The sequence below is a fragment of the Felis catus genome, chromosome A3 (assembly GCF_018350175.1).
Source record: "Felis catus isolate Fca126 chromosome A3, F.catus_Fca126_mat1.0, whole genome shotgun sequence".
Taxonomy (NCBI): Eukaryota; Metazoa; Chordata; class Mammalia; order Carnivora; family Felidae; genus Felis; species Felis catus.
Genome location: NC_058370.1, coordinates 82077741 through 82095940, shown reverse-complemented (window position 1 = coordinate 82095940; position 18200 = coordinate 82077741). Strand labels below are relative to the sequence as shown.

The 18200-nt window shown below is 46.2% G+C and overlaps 1 protein-coding gene and 1 long non-coding RNA gene across 6 annotated transcripts in view; one reads left to right on the top strand and one right to left on the bottom strand.

Annotated features, from left to right (window-relative positions):
• Window positions 1-14705, top strand: part of LOC111559825 — a 40187-nt gene extending 25482 nt beyond the window's left edge. For 4 of the 5 annotated variants that reach the window (XR_006595623.1, XR_006595625.1, XR_006595622.1 and 1 more), the window contains one exon: window positions 6008-6772. This is a non-coding gene — a long non-coding RNA (uncharacterized LOC111559825). Of the gene's footprint in view, window positions 1-6007; window positions 6773-14453 lie in introns of those variants that run through there. The other variant, XR_006595624.1, reaches the window with a different exon arrangement.
• Window positions 805-8231, bottom strand: LGALSL (galectin like). Its single transcript, XM_023251713.2, has 5 exons — window positions 8071-8231; window positions 7186-7257; window positions 6947-7035; window positions 6128-6305; window positions 805-3955 (listed from the first exon to the last, which is right to left on the bottom strand). Exons 1-5 carry the CDS (start codon window positions 8104-8106, stop codon window positions 3812-3814), a joined length of 519 nt encoding a protein of 172 aa, XP_023107481.1. The 5' UTR covers window positions 8107-8231; the 3' UTR covers window positions 805-3811.
• Window positions 14706-18200: the final 3495 nt, after the last annotated feature.

Here is an 18200-nt window from a genome sequence, read left to right as displayed (position 1 = left end):
AATATCTCTGCTCACCTCCCGAACTGAAGCTAGGCAAACTTCTATAAGCTATAGTTTTATTTGTAGGCAGAATAGCCAAGGAATCAAGTTTCCTTCCTAATCATGCAAACCACAGAAAGAGAAGACATGGATATTCAGTCTTGCTTTTGTATATATACTGTGCTAAGATTATATGTAATGATTTGTTAAGAACCCACTGCATCCTTAACAGGTAGATGGATAAAGAAATTGGTATGTCTATACAATAGAACACTACTGAGCGATAAAAACTATTGATACACACACCACAAGAATCTCAAATGCATTATGCAAATGGGAAAAAACCGACCTCAAAAGATTACGTACTGCATGATTTTCTTTCTAGGGCACTCAGGAAAAGGCAAAACTATAGAGAGGGGACAGGGAACAGTGATTGCCTGATTAGGGGTTAGGAGTGAGGGACAAATTTAACTATAAAAGGATAGCACAAGGGAATTTTGGGGGGTGATGGAACAATTCTGTATCCTGGTTGAGGTGGTGGTTAGCAGGAATCTATGCATGAGTTAGAACCTGTGGAATTGTACATCAAAGTGAACTTACTGTATATAAATTATACTTAAAAAGAAAACCCATTGTGCACACAACATAAACTCATTAGGTCTCCGAGGCACTTTCCTTCCCTTGATCAGTTTATCAAAGTGGGAAACATGTGAAAGTGGTCTTGGAGCACATATTAAAGTGAGGGAACACTGTTAATACCGTTTGGTTTATACTAAGTACATCATATCTGGTGCCAAACTTAGCATGTTACAAACCAGAAACCGCTTTGTAGAAAATTCCTTTATTATAGTGCAAATAACTTTCAGCAGTGACATAATAATGTAAGAACACATTTAGCAACATTTTACACCACGCAGTAAATAAGAAAGTGTTTCCTTGAAAATATGTGATCATAAGAACATTATTTCTACATTAATGCCGGAAAATGCCAAGGCTGTTTCTCTCAAGGCCACAGGGCTCCCTCCCTCTTTTTTGGATATATATTTTTTTAGTACAAATGAAAGGATTTGCCATTTTAACAAGTCACCATCAATTCCAAGAGTGATCTCTTAGGGGTTTTGAACTGAGGTTGTCAAGATTTCAAACGGGGTTTCAAATTTTAAAAAAATAGTATTTTTCAGACAATTCTGGGACAGCCCAAAAAGCAGAAGTCACTTCTATTAATTTTTAAGTAGATATACACATTCCATTCAATTTTGATGCAGAAATGGACAGATTGTCTAAAGCCTGCCTTTCGTTCCCCCAGAGCCTGACTGTTATTTATATTCCTTGGTTTTGGTCATATTGCAAAATTAGGCTCTGGTCAGAAATAACTCCTTACACACCCAAATGCTCTCCTGTGAAGCTTTAAATTGCACTTTCCACCCTGAATTCCCACCTTGTACCTCACATGCCAATGAGAGGCAAGAACACTGTTTCCAGTTTCCAGCTAATGATTAACACAGCCCCCCTGCTAATTTCGTTATACCTGAATCAAACCATCACATCATTGAGATTAATTCCAACAGGCTTAACCAAGAGGTTCCCACTGGCCTCCCAGAGAAAGGAAGGGTTAACAGTGTATCTTCACACTAAGCTGCGTAAGGGCTTGGCCGATAAGCAGTTAGCCGATAGGTAGAGAGAACAGTGTCATTTCCAATCAACACACCCAGCTCCTCTGGTTTCTGCTGAATTATGCAGTGCGTGGGGATGGGCAGCCACTCAAAGGAAACCTCCCGTGGGGGTCTTCCACCAAAACCCCTACAAATAGAGTTCAGGGTGCCCTCTAAATGCCTGTACAAACACTCCTCAAAATCTAGTGGCTTGAGAAGCCACGAGAAGTTAATCACAGGCTTGAAAATACCTGGAGCCACAGAACAGCCCTCTTGGCTGAATATGGCTGATTAAGTCAGCTGGTACATAAAGCTTTTCAATGCTCAGCCAGTCTCGTTGGATAAAGTATCTTCTTCTATAACACAGTGGAACTGTGCTAAACGGTTTCAAAGTTGAGAAGAACCCAAATACATCACCTATAAAAAATTCACAATTTTAGGTTGCTTTTTCTTAAGACTTTGGTACTGAAACACTGTCTACATTCTCGACACGTGAAAATGACGTGGCCACTTCCGTGTCTCTGCATGTTGTGTAAAAAAAACTCCAAAGCAAAGCAGGGCAAGGACGTGTCATAACATGATGCAGTATGCTGTACAAACAAAACCTAAATTATATATAAATACACCCCCACCCCAGCATCCCTCAGTCCTCCCCACTACCTGACCAAAGCAATGCCAGGGGTCCTTCTCTCCAGGGCCAATGCACTTTGTGACGTCCAGTGCCCAGGACTCCGACCATCCCTTGCCGCGTGGTGACATTTACAGTACTGCAGGCTCCTCCTGATGACGCTCTGCTGTCGGATGGATCAGTTCCACAAGTGCACGGAAACTCTTCCAGCTTAAGTGGAAGCATTCATACTATTGGCTGGGCTCAAGAGACCTGGAGTTCTGGGAGTTAACCTTCCAGATAAACTAACTGGATCATTTCCTAATCCGGATCCCCTCTTATCCTAATGTCTCAGCACAGCCAACACAGCGGGAAGCATCCTCTCCTCTGAAGCTCCAAAGGCATTGCTTAGGGACATTGGCGAGGGTCACATGATAAAAGTAATACAATGAGCTAACAGCTTAAGTTGATATAAATTACTTCCAAGTAAGTTATTTGGGGCCACTTGCTTCTGCTTTACATTGCATTCCAGAATCATTTTCATAGTATACTTTTAAAAGTTTATATAACAGTTATTTTAAAAATTGTCTATGCAATCATCTGTTATATGTTTTCAATCAGTTTAATAACAACTTAATGAGCTGTTATAAAGACCTAGGAAAAAGTAGTTAATTAGTCTTAAGGAAGCCAATACTGTGCTAATTCACAGTAAGGAGAAAAAGTCATGTAAATAGAATTCATGTAATCGTCGATTACTTGAAAAGCAGTTTTATCGAAATGTTGCCAAGTTTTCCCAAAAGCACTTACAGCAATTTATATCAAGAGATCCTAAGTTTAGGGGTATGGAAGATACAATTCTTTCATGATTGTAATATGTAATTTTCCCCTTTGGACCTAAGATATTTGTACATTCAAAAGTTCATAACTTGTTTTTGAGACATTAATCATTCCCTAATACATACACTGAGTATAAATAAATAACTCCGAGAAAGCTTTCAAAATCTGAATTAACAATTATGTTGTGCAAAAACAAACAAAAAAAAAAAGAAGAAAAAACCAAAAAAACAAAACCAACCAAACCTCGAACAACCTACATTCTATGTAAATACCCTGACTAAAATGTTGGTTGTGCTACACGATCCCACTTCAGTGCAGAAATGAGTTGATTTCGGTGTACCGTCTTTGTTGGTGGTGGTGTTGTTTTAGGTCTTTAGCACTTTTGTTTCTAAGTATCACCTTGTTTTGAAAAGATGAATAACTTGCTACCAAATCACAAATTATCACAAATCCATGTCGGTTTAGTCTGAATAAAATCCAGCATAAATGTATTACTTGGTTCTGGAAATAATGGCTCGGTGTCTTTGTTCTGACGGCTTCCTAAGGGCAAACCACAGTCTGAAGTTGTCATTTTGGGTCTAAACTGCACAGAAAGAAGAGACAGGGAAGCTTGCTTTTTTGTTTTTGTTTTCTTTTTAAGTCTCCAGATCTTGCTAGGACACTTCTTCCAGACCGACAGTCAGATAGATAGTCGTGGCACCTGATCCTATTTGAAACGGAGGTGGTTTCAACAGTGTCAGCCAAGCTTAGTGATCTGGAGGTCCCCGTTTATCTTTATGGTGTCGATTGCAGATAACGTTTGAATGCGGTGGTAAAAATCAAAAAGTTGGTGTCCGTCCACAAACACTCTGAAACGTGGGTGCTCACAAAGAATTTCCACCTGGAAGCAACAAAATCATCATCTATCATCTCAATTCACAATTTCACTGAACCCTGCTGGGGAAAACAAATAAATAATACTTCATTTTAGAGAAAGGCACCATCTTCAGTGGTTCTCAAGCATCGGGGTGTACTAGACTCATACAGAAGGCTTGTTACGACACAGATTGCTGGGCTCCACCCCCCAAATTATCCATTTAGTAGGTCGAGGGTAAGATCTAAGAATCTGCATTTCCATCAAGTTCCAACACGATGCGGGCATGGCTGGAATGAGGAACACACTTTGTGAACCATTGCTCTATACTATTCAATATCCTTTGAAGATTTATTCATGCTTTAATTTCTCCCTTCTCCTCGTACTCCAGAAAGGGACATAAAGTAGCATATATTTATTTATATGACACATAATGTCTCCACTGTCATCCCCTGAACAATTTTTTTCTTTTTAAAAAAAAAATATTTATTTTTGAGAGAGCGTGAGCAAGAGAGGGAGGGGCAGAGAGAGAGGGAGACAGAGGATCTGAAGCAGGCTCTTCGTTGACAGCAGAGAGCTCAATGAGGGGCTCAAACTCAAGAAGTGTGCGATCATGACCGGAGCTGAAGTCGGATGCTTAACTGATGAAGCCACCTAGGTGCCTCCATCCCCTGCACAATTCTGTCCTACCCTCAGAGAAGACCCTAACAAAGCAGAACCGGTACCCCCTTAGTAGCATGTAATAACAGTCTAGACACTCAAACATGGTAAACACTACAGCAGAGAGGAGGTAATTAACCCTGGACCATGTGTAATTAACAAGGCTTTGTTAAGCTAAACAGAAATGCTGATTCCATATGGCAAAAGCTTTTTCTTCCTCTTTTCCTCAAGTAATTCACCATACATTTTAATCATTGGTTCTGTACTATGTATTCATTAAAAGCACTGGTGGCTCCCATGCAAGAAGAGACTTTATATGTGATATTAGTCACATTTAATACATATTATTACTAAAACTGTATCACCAAGAAGGGCTGATTTCATTTCAATTTGGTTGTTGGGGAGCATTATATTCTTGGCCGTCAGAAGCTCTGGTTACTCATACTCATGAGCTACGCATTAACATTCATCATTGAGAAAGTGTCACAGTCAAAAAAAACAAAAAAAAGGAAGAAAAAAAACCTGTCACAGTCAAGAGGAGTCTAAGGGGTCATTACCATTCTAGAGAAGGGGGAGGGCATGGGACATGGACAGGGGTGCCTTCCCTAGGCTACCATGAGAACAACAATCTCGATTCTATCACTGATGTAGACGTCGTGGATTCTTATTCCTCCCACTACTTCTTTATAAGGCCCTTGTAAATTTCTAGATGAAGAGCAACAGGTTAAGGATAGCTGTGCTTTTAGTAGGCTTATAGGCAACAGGGAGCTTTTAACTGAGTTGTCATTATTGTGATGTATGTTAACAAGGTATAATGCAGACAACTTCATCACCAGGACTGATAGTTCAGTAAATCCTTTCCTAACACATTACCCACACTACTTGTATCTCTTGGCATTGGCCTTCATAGAGGAAGGTGCTACTCATATTGCTTGGTTGGATGGGAAGTTTGGGCTGTGCTTCCTGCCCACGAGATAGTGGAGAGCCAATTTATACTCATGTAGGCCCAAGAGAAGGAGTCTGTCAGCCACACAGCCTGTGGCAATAAAACACACTGAGGCTACTTAACCCAGAGGCAGAAACAGGACCAGGCCGTACAGGCAAAAGCAACAAGAAACAATGAAAAGATCATCACTATATTCTTTAAAAGGTCACAACCAATAAGGCTTACTGCTCCTTACAGGTTGAGGAAAATTCTAGCACTTATTATTATTTATTAATCAGGTGTTTCGGGGCCAGTATAGATTATGTTCCCAGTACTAGGTTGAGTACTACATAGAAAAGTATTTATTCTTAGCAATCCAGACATGGGTTTATCTACTAAATGCACTAGCTAAATAGAGCCAAGAGCTAGTATGATATTAATTCCTATCAGCAAACAGAGCTCTTTTGATCTTTTTTTCTTTTTTTCGCCGTCAGGTGACAAATTTCCTGGACATGCAAAAATTCTGGCTGCTTAAAGCATTCTTGGCATACACTGCCGGAGAACAGCATCATCACCCTGCCAGCAGTTAGAATTGAGGCACTCGAGGTACTCACCCTGAATGGCTGGTCTGGGATGAATGGAAAGTAAGGGATTGCTGACTGTTCTTCACCTCTTTCCCCAGATATACAAGAATTTCTGAGTAGCTGCCGGTCTGTGAACACAGCTTTGAGTTCAATTGCCACGTCGGCGGGAGGGTCTTCAGAGTCACCACAGGTCAAGCTGATGGCAAAGCTGAACAGAAAATTACCTCGTTAATCAGGGTTGGCCATGACAACACTTGCCAATGACGCAGGCCCCCATACTTGCTCCTTCTTCTCAGGGTGTGTTTGCTTTTCATGGGCCACTTTTTACACAGGGAATTGGGCTACGTATGGAGAAGGAGGATTACAATCAAGCCAGGCGTTTCGATACCTAAAGGAGGCTTTGCAAAAGGACTGATACTAGGGATGTCAGATACTTCAAACCACCCACACATCTGTACCTTAATCCATTTCAGAATTCTCAGAAGCAGCCCCAGAAATTGACCAGGGGAATAATAATCTTGTAAAGTCTGCTTGCCATTTACATTGACAGATCTTGCTCTAAGCACCATGTTTAAAAACCCTTAGAAAAAAATCCTTTGGCCTCCCTAAGGGTCAAAGAGAAAATGATGTGGGCCTATATTTATAATCTCTGATATAAATAGCTGTCTGGACAAATGATGGCTAGGATTCATACACATTCTTTTCATGGGAACATGGTACTTTCTTGGCGCTTCTAACTAGCAACACTGGCCACAGGGAGAGGAGGAGGGGCAATAAACCACAACAAGAGTGGGCGCTGCCTTGTAACTCCCTGATAAGCCTTCCCGTGACAAGGACTCTCTGTCTTACCTCTCTGGGTTGAGGTCTACGATGCCCATTACCAACACCTTCTTGCCTGGTCTCATGCCACCTTTAATGTGCCCACAAAATGGAACTATCTGCAAAGGATGACAGGAGAAGCAGGAAGTTTACAGCCTGTAGGGGAAAAGCCAAGCCCTCAGATCCTGGGGACCTGACTCATTAGAAAATGCAGTTAGAAAGAAAATGGGTACAGGCGGAGACACAGAGCACAGAACTAAATCACTTACCAGTCGTGGGAAGTACACGTCGGCTTGAACTGGAGAGCCCAAAGAGTTGTTTAAATGCCCATCATCTAGTTTCTAAAAATAGAAGCACACAGATTGGCTTTCCAAAGGCTCTAGTTTTGGGGGTGGGGGCGGGAGAGGGGAAGGGGAAGGGGTGGGGAAGAACCTACACGGGTCTGGCTGAATCCAGCAGCCTTGGCAGGTCACAGGCAGCGTCTGCAGATGCTGCCACCTCACAGCCCATTGAATAGCCGCAGAAAGCCCCGGAACAAAACCCGTCCTTTCCACCTGGTAGCTAAGCTTCTCAAGATCCCCAGACCTTCAGATCTGGATCAAAATCCAGGTCGAGGCACACCGGGGAGCCAGAGCCCCGCGTCGGTGGAGGACAGGCCCCTCTTTAAATGCAAACGCCTCTGGACCCGCTGTCGCCCAGGCCTGTCCCGAAGGACGTGGCTGGAGTGCAGGGCCGCGCTCAACTTCTCTCGGGAGCCCCCGGGCCAGACCCATTTCCAAGGGGGAATCCCCGGGACGTCGGAGGCGGAGGCGGCGGCGGGGCGCGCGCCCCAGACACACTCACACACGCGCACACTCACACGTGCAACGTGCACACACCTGGCCGCCGGCTGCACGGCATCGAGGGGGCTGTCGGTCACCCCCATGCCGCCGTCCGCCCCCACGCACGCTCCCTCGGCTGCACCCGGGGCGCCCCGCCTGCCCCCCAGGCCTGCCTCTCACAGCCGGCGCTCGCTAACAGGTACCCGGCGCCTTCCCACGCGGGGGGCGCCCGGGCTGGGCCTCAGCCACCTCTCCGCCGCAGCCAGGCTGAGCAGGCGGCGGCGTGCGGGGCCGCGGGAAGGGGGCGCCTCGCGTGCACCCCTCCGCACTCACCACCGCGGCATCGCTGTCGGCCACGGATCCCGCCATCTTCTTGCACTGCGCGCCGGGGTGCAGGGCTGGCGGCCCGGCGGCGGCGGCGGGGGACGTGGGACGCGGCGCGCGGGCGGGGATCCCGGGGCGGTCCTGCGCCGGGCGGGGGCGCGGGTCCGAGGCTGGCTCGGGCGCGCGCACACAGGCGGGCACGCGTGCGCGCACGCCTGGGGCCAGGCGCCGACCAGGCAGGCTGGGCCGGGGAGGAGGGGGAGGGGAGCGGGAGGCGGCTCGGGCCGGGAGGTCGGAGGTGGCCGCTGCTGCCGGACTGCCGCTGCGCGGTCGGGGCTGCTTTCTTCCTCGGGGTGCTGCTGTCGCCGCCCGAGGAAGAAGGGTGGCGAAGGCCGCGTCGCGCTGGCCCTGGGCGGCATTTAAAGGTCGCAGGGGCCCGGCTCGGGAACCGGGAACAGGGCGGGGACCCAGCTGGGCTGCCGCGGCTTGCTCAGCTTGCCCTGCCCCTTGGCCATTGGAAGGTGGCGGGAGGCTGGGGCGGGAGGGACGGGCTAGTCGCAGTCGGGGCGTGCGGGAGGGAGGGCGGAGGTTCTGGGGGCTGGGGAGGTGGGGACCAGGGCCAGCCAGGTGACAGGTGCTTGTGACACTTTCGCCCCTCCCTTCCAGCCAACCTCCTTCCTTCTGTCACGTCCTGGGGCAGGTGGAACGACGGAGGCAGAGGTCAAGGGAAGACTGGAGGGTGGGAGCAGTATCCCAGAGCTCGAGATTTTTTTCAGAGAGTAATTTCTTTCAGAAAATTCCTTCAGAGTGGAAGGGGAGATTCATTCGGCCCTCTAGGATAGAAAGATAATGAAGTCTCTAGACTTGAATAAATAAATATTTGACCCAAAAGCAAGAGGCAGAAAGGACTCAAAGTAAGGACTTTTATATCCCAGGAGGCTAGATAACAGAATAGGCCTCTTTCTGCCCTGTGGGAGGGGGCGGGTCTGGGGGACACTGGAGACTGTCTAGGGCAGGGGTCTGGCTAAGTCTTAACCAAGTGGAACTGCCCATAGTGAATCCTTAGCCCCCATTGCGACCTGTCTTTTACAAGTCACCTGCTCTGTCTAGGGTAATAAGTTTCTTACTGGAAAACTCCTTATATCCTTTGTGGAGTCGGTCATTCCCAGGGGTACATCTCTCTTTTATTCCAAGGCACAAATTCCCTTTTGGCATTTCCACATTGGGATGATTATGTAACTTCTCAGATAAAGCTGTATCAACATACCCTCTATTAGGTGACATCTTGGCTTAAGCATTCCGCTGTGTGAGTCACCAGGGTGTTTTACACTAATAAGCAGGGAGCATGTGTGGCCTGCTGCAGTCCCAGAGGGGCCCTCAATGGCTCCCTTCCAGCCACTGTTCCTGGCTGTGTGTCCTGGAACATCACTGCAGCTTTTATGTCTTAGCTTTCCCTTTATGGACCAGAGCTAATAATGGTAATCCCAGTCCAGTGTGGAGAGTTGCCTGCACACATGTGTATGTCACAGTCCTATGGTTTGTGTGCTCTGAATTAGACACCCAAGTGCATCAGAACTGTGGCTCACATTTTTGCTCCTGTTTATGAGTCTTAGGGATTGTTTAAAATATTAGGCAGTTACAGGAAACTGCTGACATTTTGAAAGCACACTGGAATGTATCCCCATTTCTGAGAGTATGGTGTGGGGAAAAAAACACTGAAGTCATTTTTTGTCATTAGTTAGGCGTGACACAATACATCTCGGTGGTTAAAGAGCCTGTGTTCTGGGTTCAAATTCTGGACTTACTGTTTACTAGCTGAGTGATCTTGGACAAGTTTGTAAGCTTCTCTGTGCCTCAGTTTCTTCATCCGTGAACCAGAGATGACAGTGATGACAATAGTTGGTTCTTGTTGGGAAGGCTGAGTAAATTGGTCCTTGTACCTTCCTTAGAATAGTACCTGGCACATAGTAGCACTTAGACTTCAAAAATACTGAGTGTCTAGGGGCGCCTGGGTGGCTCAGTCGGTTGAGCGTCTGACTTTGGCTCAGGTCATGATCTCACGGTTCGTGTGTTCATGCCCCGCGTCGGGCTCTGTGCTGACAGCTCGGAGCCTGGAGCCTGCTTCGGATTCTGGGTCTCTCCATCTCTCTGTCCCTCCCCTGCTCATGCTCTGTGTCTCTCTGTCTCTCAGTGATAAATAAACATTAAGAAAATTTTTTATAAAAAAAATACTGTCTGGGGATCCAGCAGGGATTTTTTTTTTTTTGATCTTCTAGTGGGGAAAGGCAGTCAATGAATAAATAAATATGTAATGTGTCAGGTAGTAAAAGTGTTAGAAAAAATAGGAAAGAAAGCAAGGTGGGAGAGAGGGAGAGAGAGAAAGAGAGAGGAGGTGGAATGGTGTTATTTACATAGAGGTGGTCAGAGAAGCCACCTCTGGTAAAGTGATGTTTGGGAAGACCCCCGAAGAAAGGAAAGGAGGGAGGGAATCATTTGGCAGTCTAGAAGAAGGGGTTTCTGGTGGATGGAACTGTAAGGGTCAGGATCCAGTGAAGAAAGTGTTGGGTGCTTTGATAGAAGAGACAAATAATGACAAATAGATTAGGCTGCGTAGGCCACGCGAGGATTAGCTTTCACCTAAGGGAGGTGGGAAGACATCGGAAGTTTCTGAGCAAAGGAGTGACCTAGTTTTCCCTCTGTTGTAGATACGTCCCTCTGGCTGCTGTGTGGAGTGATCTTTGTGGGGAGGGGAGGGCACAGGAGGGAGGGTAGAAGTAGGACTTCTGTACCAGGCCCGCTACGGTATAATGACGGCTTAGACACGGTGGAAGTGATAAAGATGTGAGAAGCTGTGGGCCTTTGATATAAGTCCTAGCTGTTATCTTTATGTAGCTGAGAGAGTTCATATTGCCTTCTGAGCCTGTTTCTTCACCTGCAAAATTAAGGGGTTGGGCTCTTTTGTCACTCCTTCTTAGCTCTTAGAAGTTCTTCTGATTCCTGAAAAGATGTGTAAACATCATCTGAATTTGAATGGCTTTGAGAGTAAGTGCTGCTGAATGAAAGCAATCTTGGGTTGAATCTTCACCTTTATAAGGTGAAGAATAGTCCTTTGATTTGTTTTGTTAAGTGGAGTTGAAGATATTTGGATTGCTTGGGATGAGTTTCTTACATCTCGGGAATGGGAACAATGGGAAGGTACTGAAGCTTCCCAGAATACTTTAACATGGAAAATTGCCTTTTATTCCAAAATTGCCTTTTATTCCCAAACTACTTTTTATCCCCAAAATGCTTGATTCCTTCTCAGTCTATAGAGTGACTCATTTTGAATATGAAGAGGAAGGAGAAAGCCTAACTCAAATTTTTGTTACAACTGAAGCTGAGCAGAGTCAAACTGCGTTTTACAGGGAAGAGTCATTAGCAAATTAACAAATTATAGAGCCTAATTAATTTTTATTTTTAGTTGTGTAGTGAAGGATAGGCAAACTGCCCTGTGCTTTGATCTCAGGCGTTTACGTCTAAAATAACATTAACCAAGATTGTGACCCTTTTATGAGATGCCGCAGTGAAATTTCAAGATGAACCGCATTACTACTGGAAACTGCTAAAAAGGCTCAAGAAAGGGGGAAGGCAGTCAGGCAGATGGTTAGCATCAAAAAAGAAGTATAAACAGGTCTTTGAAGGTAGAGTTTGCTGAAGGATTTTTCCAGATGAAAAGAGTAGATCGCTTCCTTTTTCTCTTCCCACGTAACGTGTTTTATTCACACGTGTGCATGCAGCGTTTCTAATATTGGGGGGACACTACAACATTGATGTAAATTCAACAACCATTTCACGGGGATTGCTTTGTTCTATGATCCCATGGACCACAAGGAAATATTTGAAAAGGCGCGAGTCTTGTCTTCGAGGAGCTTACAGCTCACCCTGAGGACCACTGGCAGAAGGTAGTGGTTGGTAAGGTAATAAGGACCTCGGACCTACGGCCTGAGCACTGAGGGGGGCGGCTCTCTCCCATTTGGAGGATTAAGGCGGTTTTCTGGAGGAGACAGCACATTTCTGATCAGATGCGTACAGCGACTTTCACAGTCCCCCCAAAGCACATCTTCAAACACCACATTGCCGTTCCATCTATGGCCTGAAGTCTAAATCTCCCTGGTCTGGCAACTAGCTGAACCCCTGCCCCCTGCGGCTGCATTTTGTCTCTTGCCTGGTGCAGATAGACATGTGTCTCCTTGCCTTGCACTGTGACTGCCTTCATAGGCCTTCTGAGGGCCCTGATCCCCAAGGCCTGACTTTGACCTTCAGGCCACTAGTTTTCTGTCTGTGTGTATGTATACACTTTGGCTAGAGCAGGGTTTCCTGACCTCAGCACTGTTGACATTTTGGGCTGGGAAACTCTTTGTTGTGGGGGGCTGTCCTGTGCGTTAGAGGACATTGAGCACTAGATGCCAGTAGTAACGCTCCCCTACTCCAAGTTGTGATAACCAAAGATGTCCTCAGACATTGACAGCTGTGCCCGACGGGGTGGCAGTGGGGAGTGCAAAATTACCCCCAGCTCAAGACCGGTTGTCTGCAATGTGCTTTAAGATTCCTATCATTCATATTTTTATACAAGAAATGAGATTTCTCCAATCTAATCTCGAGTAGAAACTTTGCACACCAGGGGCGCCTGGGTGGCTCAGTTGGTTAAGCGTCCGACTTCGGCTCAGGTCACAATCTCGCGGTCCGTGAGTTCGAGCCCCGCGTCGGGCTCTGGGCTGATGATGGCTCAGAGCCTGGAGCCTGCTTCCGATTCTGTGTCTCCCTCTCTCTCTGCCCCTCCCCGTTCATGCTGTGTCTCTCTCTGTCTCAAAAATAAATAAACGTTAAAAAAAAGAATTAAAAAAAAAAAAAAGAAACTTTGCACACCAGAAACACCTGGCTTTATATTCTGCCAGTCGTTTCTTCCTGACACTGCAAGAGCACTTCACAAAGGGTCCCATGAAGAATGCGACATGAAGGAGGGCCTGTGAAGCCCCGTGTACATACAGCCCCCAGCTCAGAATGCCTTTGTGATATTGAGAATTTTACACTCTGCTTTATAATATTGCCATGTTTATTTCTGATAAACCCAATGTGCTCTCTCTCCCCTTAAATACAGTGAAATTGAAGCATCCCAACGTTTACCTTATTTTATACTGTGGCTCGATGCCCTCCCCACCCCAGACCCCCCCAAGATGGTTGCAGCCCATTTTGAGGAGGAAAACACTGCTCGGTTTTATAGGCCTTTCAGCCTTTCAACTCCCCATAATTGTTTTTGTCAGGCCTGTCTCTGCTCAAGAGAAATATTCATGTAAGCAGCAAAACATACAAAGTCAGCGTTCTTTTGTTTACCTAGTCAGGTAGGAGGGCAAACATTTATCAAGCTATTTTTCTATATTTCAATACATGATTACAGTTCTTAATTATTTTAGGAACTATGGTCACCGTTATCAAATAATGATTTCAGACACGCACGAATCTGTGATGTACGAAAGTAATTAGGGGACAGACATAAAGCTTGGCAGTCAATGCCAGTTCCTAACCTTTCATTATTTTCGGTTTATTTATGAGGAAACTAGAGTCAGCCTCCTGCCTGTGTTTTAATTACTTTAGCACAAGAAGGATTGATTTCAGAAACCGTCCACGCTGAAGGAGATAATAATGAACCCATTCCCCGGAGGAGTTCGGGGCTTCAGAAGTCCCTGCTGTTTCCTACCCTGGGGATGTCACCGTGGGCCCTTTAGCGTGTCTGAGAGTCGCTGGGGTGTACCCTGTCCCGAGAGAGAGCTCACTCCTGGGAGGGGTAAAGAGAGCTGACGGAGCAGTGAACGTATTCTGCCGAGGAAAACATAAAGAACACTGCTTTCGGCGTTTGGAGCCAGCAGCATGAATGAAAGATATTTTAAGATTCTTTCCAGCATGGCATTGGGCGTATCCTGAGAGCTGAGGATGCGCTTCTGAGCCTTCTCCCCAGCCTCACCTTTCAGGCAATCCCAAGAGGTGGATCTGGTCTTCGGCCAGCCTTTTTCCAACAAGGAATGTGACAGGCCTGTGTGCCGGCGCCCCAGGCCTAATTTCACCCCTGTCATTATGCTGGATGTTTCTGTTTTCATTTGCTGGTTTATTGTCCTCCTTTTTATTGCCCCTGTGATTTTACTTTCTTGTTGTCGAGTGGCATAAAGGGCGTCTTAGTTTTGTAGTTTCATGGAAACTTGCACGGCTTGGCCCGCTGGGAGGAGACCAACATTCAGATGTAGCGGTCATTTGGAAATCCCAGCTAGTGGGCAGGGAAACTCTGGCCGCATGCTGCCAGGGAGTCTTTTGGTTTGTAGAGAAATGTGTTTGGGTGACACAGACTTCTGGGTTTCTTAAAGGGCGAACTACGCCGAGTGGGGATGAACACAGCGCAGCTTCTGAACGCGGACTGCCAGCCGGGACAGACCCGGAAATTTAAACTCGGCCTCCAGATTTGACCAACCAAAGAGATGCAGAGAAAACAGACTTCATGTATTTATTCATTCATTTATTATTTCTTTATTATTCTTTGTGGAGCCGGGCTCCGTCTTTGTTGTCAGTATGGTCATTTTTTACTTTCTTAAAAAAATAAATAAATAAAAGCAACCATACACATGCTTGCACTTAAAATACTTGCCCCTCTCTTCATACGAGTTTCTTGGGGGTGTCTCTAGTCTCCTCAGTTGCAGATTCCTCCCCTGCACCCTGCCTCTTCCATCTGAGAAGGTTCAGAATGGGTCTAAGAGCTCCTTGCCAATAGGGCAGCATAGCCCAGAAAATAAAAATGAAAGCCTTTGGATCCAGAGGCTGGTTACGTTCCACTTCCGATCAGATAACACATTTTCTATCTAAATTTAGATGATCTGCTACGCGCTTATTTTAGGCCTGAATTGTTCAAACGATTAGTTTATCCCACAGAGAAAGATTAATTGAAGAGCTGAAGAAATGCTTTAAATGCAGAAGAAGTTCAAGTTGGCAGTCTACACTGATGAAACTCACATTTCCTTCATTCACAACCTTGGCCGGCGTTGGCTCAGTGTTGCTCCAATACGTAAGAACCAGTCGGAACTCTCTGAATTCAGGAGGGCTTGGGCTGGGCACGGATTTGCAAGATGCCTGGCGAGCCTGCGCGTGTGTGTCAAGGCTGGGTTGAATGGGGGCGGAAGGAAGATCTTCAGCTTTACTGAAAAGCCAATCCTCATTTTAATTACCAAGAATAAACACAAGTTACTTGGAGAGAGAAAACAAAGTAGCTGCCCGTGCTTGTTTTTGATCCCATCCATGTAATGCCAGGGAAAACTCCATCAGGAGAAGAGAGGAAACGCATGCTTTAAAAAATTGTGTGTGTGTGTGTGTGTGTGTGTGTTTTAATGAGTGAGGCAGAGACACAAGTATTAAATTTATATCCTCTGAAGCTTTCTCTGGTAACAGATGTTCCCCTTAACACGGATCTGGAATCTGCCCTCCCGCAACTGGATTCCTGGCCAGTTCTGCCCACCTCACACATGGGTTGCATGGGCACTTAATGATGCAAAGTAGCTCATTTCCCTGGTAATCCCAGCTTCTCCCCTGGGCAGGTTGGTCTACTTCCTTCCTGGCCTTGCAGACCCCTCCCTACTCCTTCTGTTAGCCCTGGGCTCTCCTGGGCCAGTTCTTCCTCCACCTGGCTTGAATAAGTAGCTTCTTAGTCTGAAAGAAAATTAAGGACAAACCAACACATCCTGTTTACATTCGGTTCTTTGGAAGGCAGAAGTCCCCGTCTTTCAGGAGGCCAATGCTCCTCCTTTTCTCTTTTAGTCACCGTTGACAAACCGATGCCATGGCTAGGACAGGCCAAAAAATGATTATCATCCCATTTCAAGCCAAGGTGATACAGCTAACAATTATCCTAGAGATGTTGCAACCAAGGGTTGGCTCTAGATGATTTATACAGACGAGCCAATGCCAGGTGATACGCTATATATAGAAATAAGAAGGAATGGGCTTGGTGAGAACACAGGACGGATGCAATTTCTGAGTGCGGGCAGGAGGAGTGTTTTTTCAGGTCTGGTGAAGGTTTTAACCTACAGTATTGTTCGTTCTCAGGGCCTTCATAGTGGCACATAAAACAGCCGCAGGTTCACCTAAAGGCCCTTTGAAATAATGACACAGTGCTAAAATAGAGCATCACCCAGGAACCTGGGAGAAGCCATATCTTTTAGTAAATTGTAACTCAGCTTCCTTCTTCACTGCTGAGCTTGTGTTTAGTCAGCATGGTCTTTTAGAAGATAAGTTGTGTGACGTCACCACTCCTTAAGATCACTTGCTGGGGTCTCATCGTATTTAGAATGAAACCCTGATTCCTTTCTGTGCCTTTTAAGGCCTATAGGATCAAGCCCCATGTTCCCAACTTCACCTGGAGGCCACATTCTCCCTCAGCTGCTCTTCAGCCCAAACTGGCCTCCTGGGGTTATCCCCCCGACAGCCAAGTACACTTATTCCTCAGGGTCTTTTCATTTGCTGTTCGTCTTCCGGGAATGTGCTTCCCTAGACACTTTTCTGGCTTCTCATCCTGAAATTCTTAAATGTCACCTTCCATGAGAGGCCCTTCCTTTTTTTTTTTTTTTTTTTTAAATATTTATTCTTGAGACAGAGAGAGACAGAGCAGGAACAGGGGAGGGCCAGAGAGAGAGGGAGACACAGAATCAGAAACAGGCTCCAGGCTCTGAGCTGTCAGCAGAGAGCCCGACGCGGGGCTCGAACTCACGGACCGTGAGATCGTGACCTGAGCCGAAGTCGGCCGCTTAACCGACTGAGCCACCCAGGCGCCCCAAGGCCCTTCCTAATTTAGGCCCTTGCCAGGGCTCCTTACGGTCTTCTCATCTTCTCCACGGTATTTACCTCCGTCTTTGGTTGTCCTGTTTATTACTTGGTGTGGCCTTTCCACACCAGAGGGCAAGGGCCTTGAGAGCAGGGTCCTTTCTTTCTTCTTCACGAAGTGAAGTGAATCTGGGTACAGCCACCATTCGCAGACGAAATACAGCCTCAGAGCTGTTGAGGACTCCAGGGTCCCCAGGCCAGAGTCCACTCATTTCCCTCCTGTTCCACAGCCTGCGAACGATCTGCCCTGGGTTGTAAAGACGGCACCGAGCGTTCTTCCCACCGCTGAGAAATCTTGATTCTAGAAGCCATATAGGGGCTATATATAAAGTCATGTTAGACATTGGGAAACGTTACTGAACCTGACTTTAAGACGTCACAAAATACCCTTGTAAGCAATAACAAGTTGAGTTGGTAAGATCAAGCACAGAAAAGATAGCAGTGAAAAAAATATCCTAAAGCGTAAACATAGCAATACAATAGTTATACTAGCATCATTGTTTCCTCATCCCGATTAGGGAGATTCTGCGGCTCTTTAAAATAACCTGATCGTGAGCGTTCATTGTAACATCTTCTCTAAGAGGGAGGAGCAGTGAAGGTACTGCCTTTCCAGATTCCTTATTTAATTTTAGTCAACAAGCACTTACAGAGTGTTCACTGTGCTCCAGGTACCTGTGTAAATCCTTGGCAGATGCTGTCTCGGGTTGAGGTCTTTAGAAGCAATCGCTGAAACAGAGTTTGGGATGTGAGATGCTTATTAGGGATGGACACCTTTGAAGAGAAGGGGAGAACGCAGGAAGATGTCAAATTGCAACGCAGGCTCAACAAAGCCTCAGCTGGCCGACGTGGCAGGGAGCCTGAGGCAAGCGTTGCCTGTCAGTGTCCTGTGCTGGACTAGAAGGGGTGGCCTTTATATCCACCCCCTCCCCCCCGCCCCTCAAATGTGGGCTCCCCTGGGAAGGGCATGGCCTCCGGCGTGTCTGCCAGCTCAGACACACTGAAGTCGTTGAGAGCTGGATTCTTCTTACCATCCATTCTGTACCTGAACAGCAGGTCCTCCCTGGAAGGGGGATCTGGGCAGTGAGTGCACTTCTGTGTCTGTTCAAAGATGAACTCATTTAACCCACAGGACAACCCTATGGGGTAGGTCTTTTCATTATTCCCATTTAGCAGATGAGAATACTGAGGCATGGAGAGATTAGCTCACTTGCCAAATTAGGTCAGGTAGCAGAGCTGAGATTTGACCC

Coding starts and splice junctions, on each gene's coding strand:
- LGALSL (XM_023251713.2), bottom strand. CDS start 8,106: ATGGCGGGATCCGTGGCCGACAGCGATGCCGCGGTG. Junction 7,258..8,070: donor CCGACAGCGATGCCGCGGTG/GTGAGTGCGGAG, acceptor TTCTATTTTTAG/AAACTAGATGATGGGCATTT. Junction 7,036..7,185: donor ACGTGTACTTCCCACGACTG/GTAAGTGATTTA, acceptor CATCCTTTGCAG/ATAGTTCCATTTTGTGGGCA.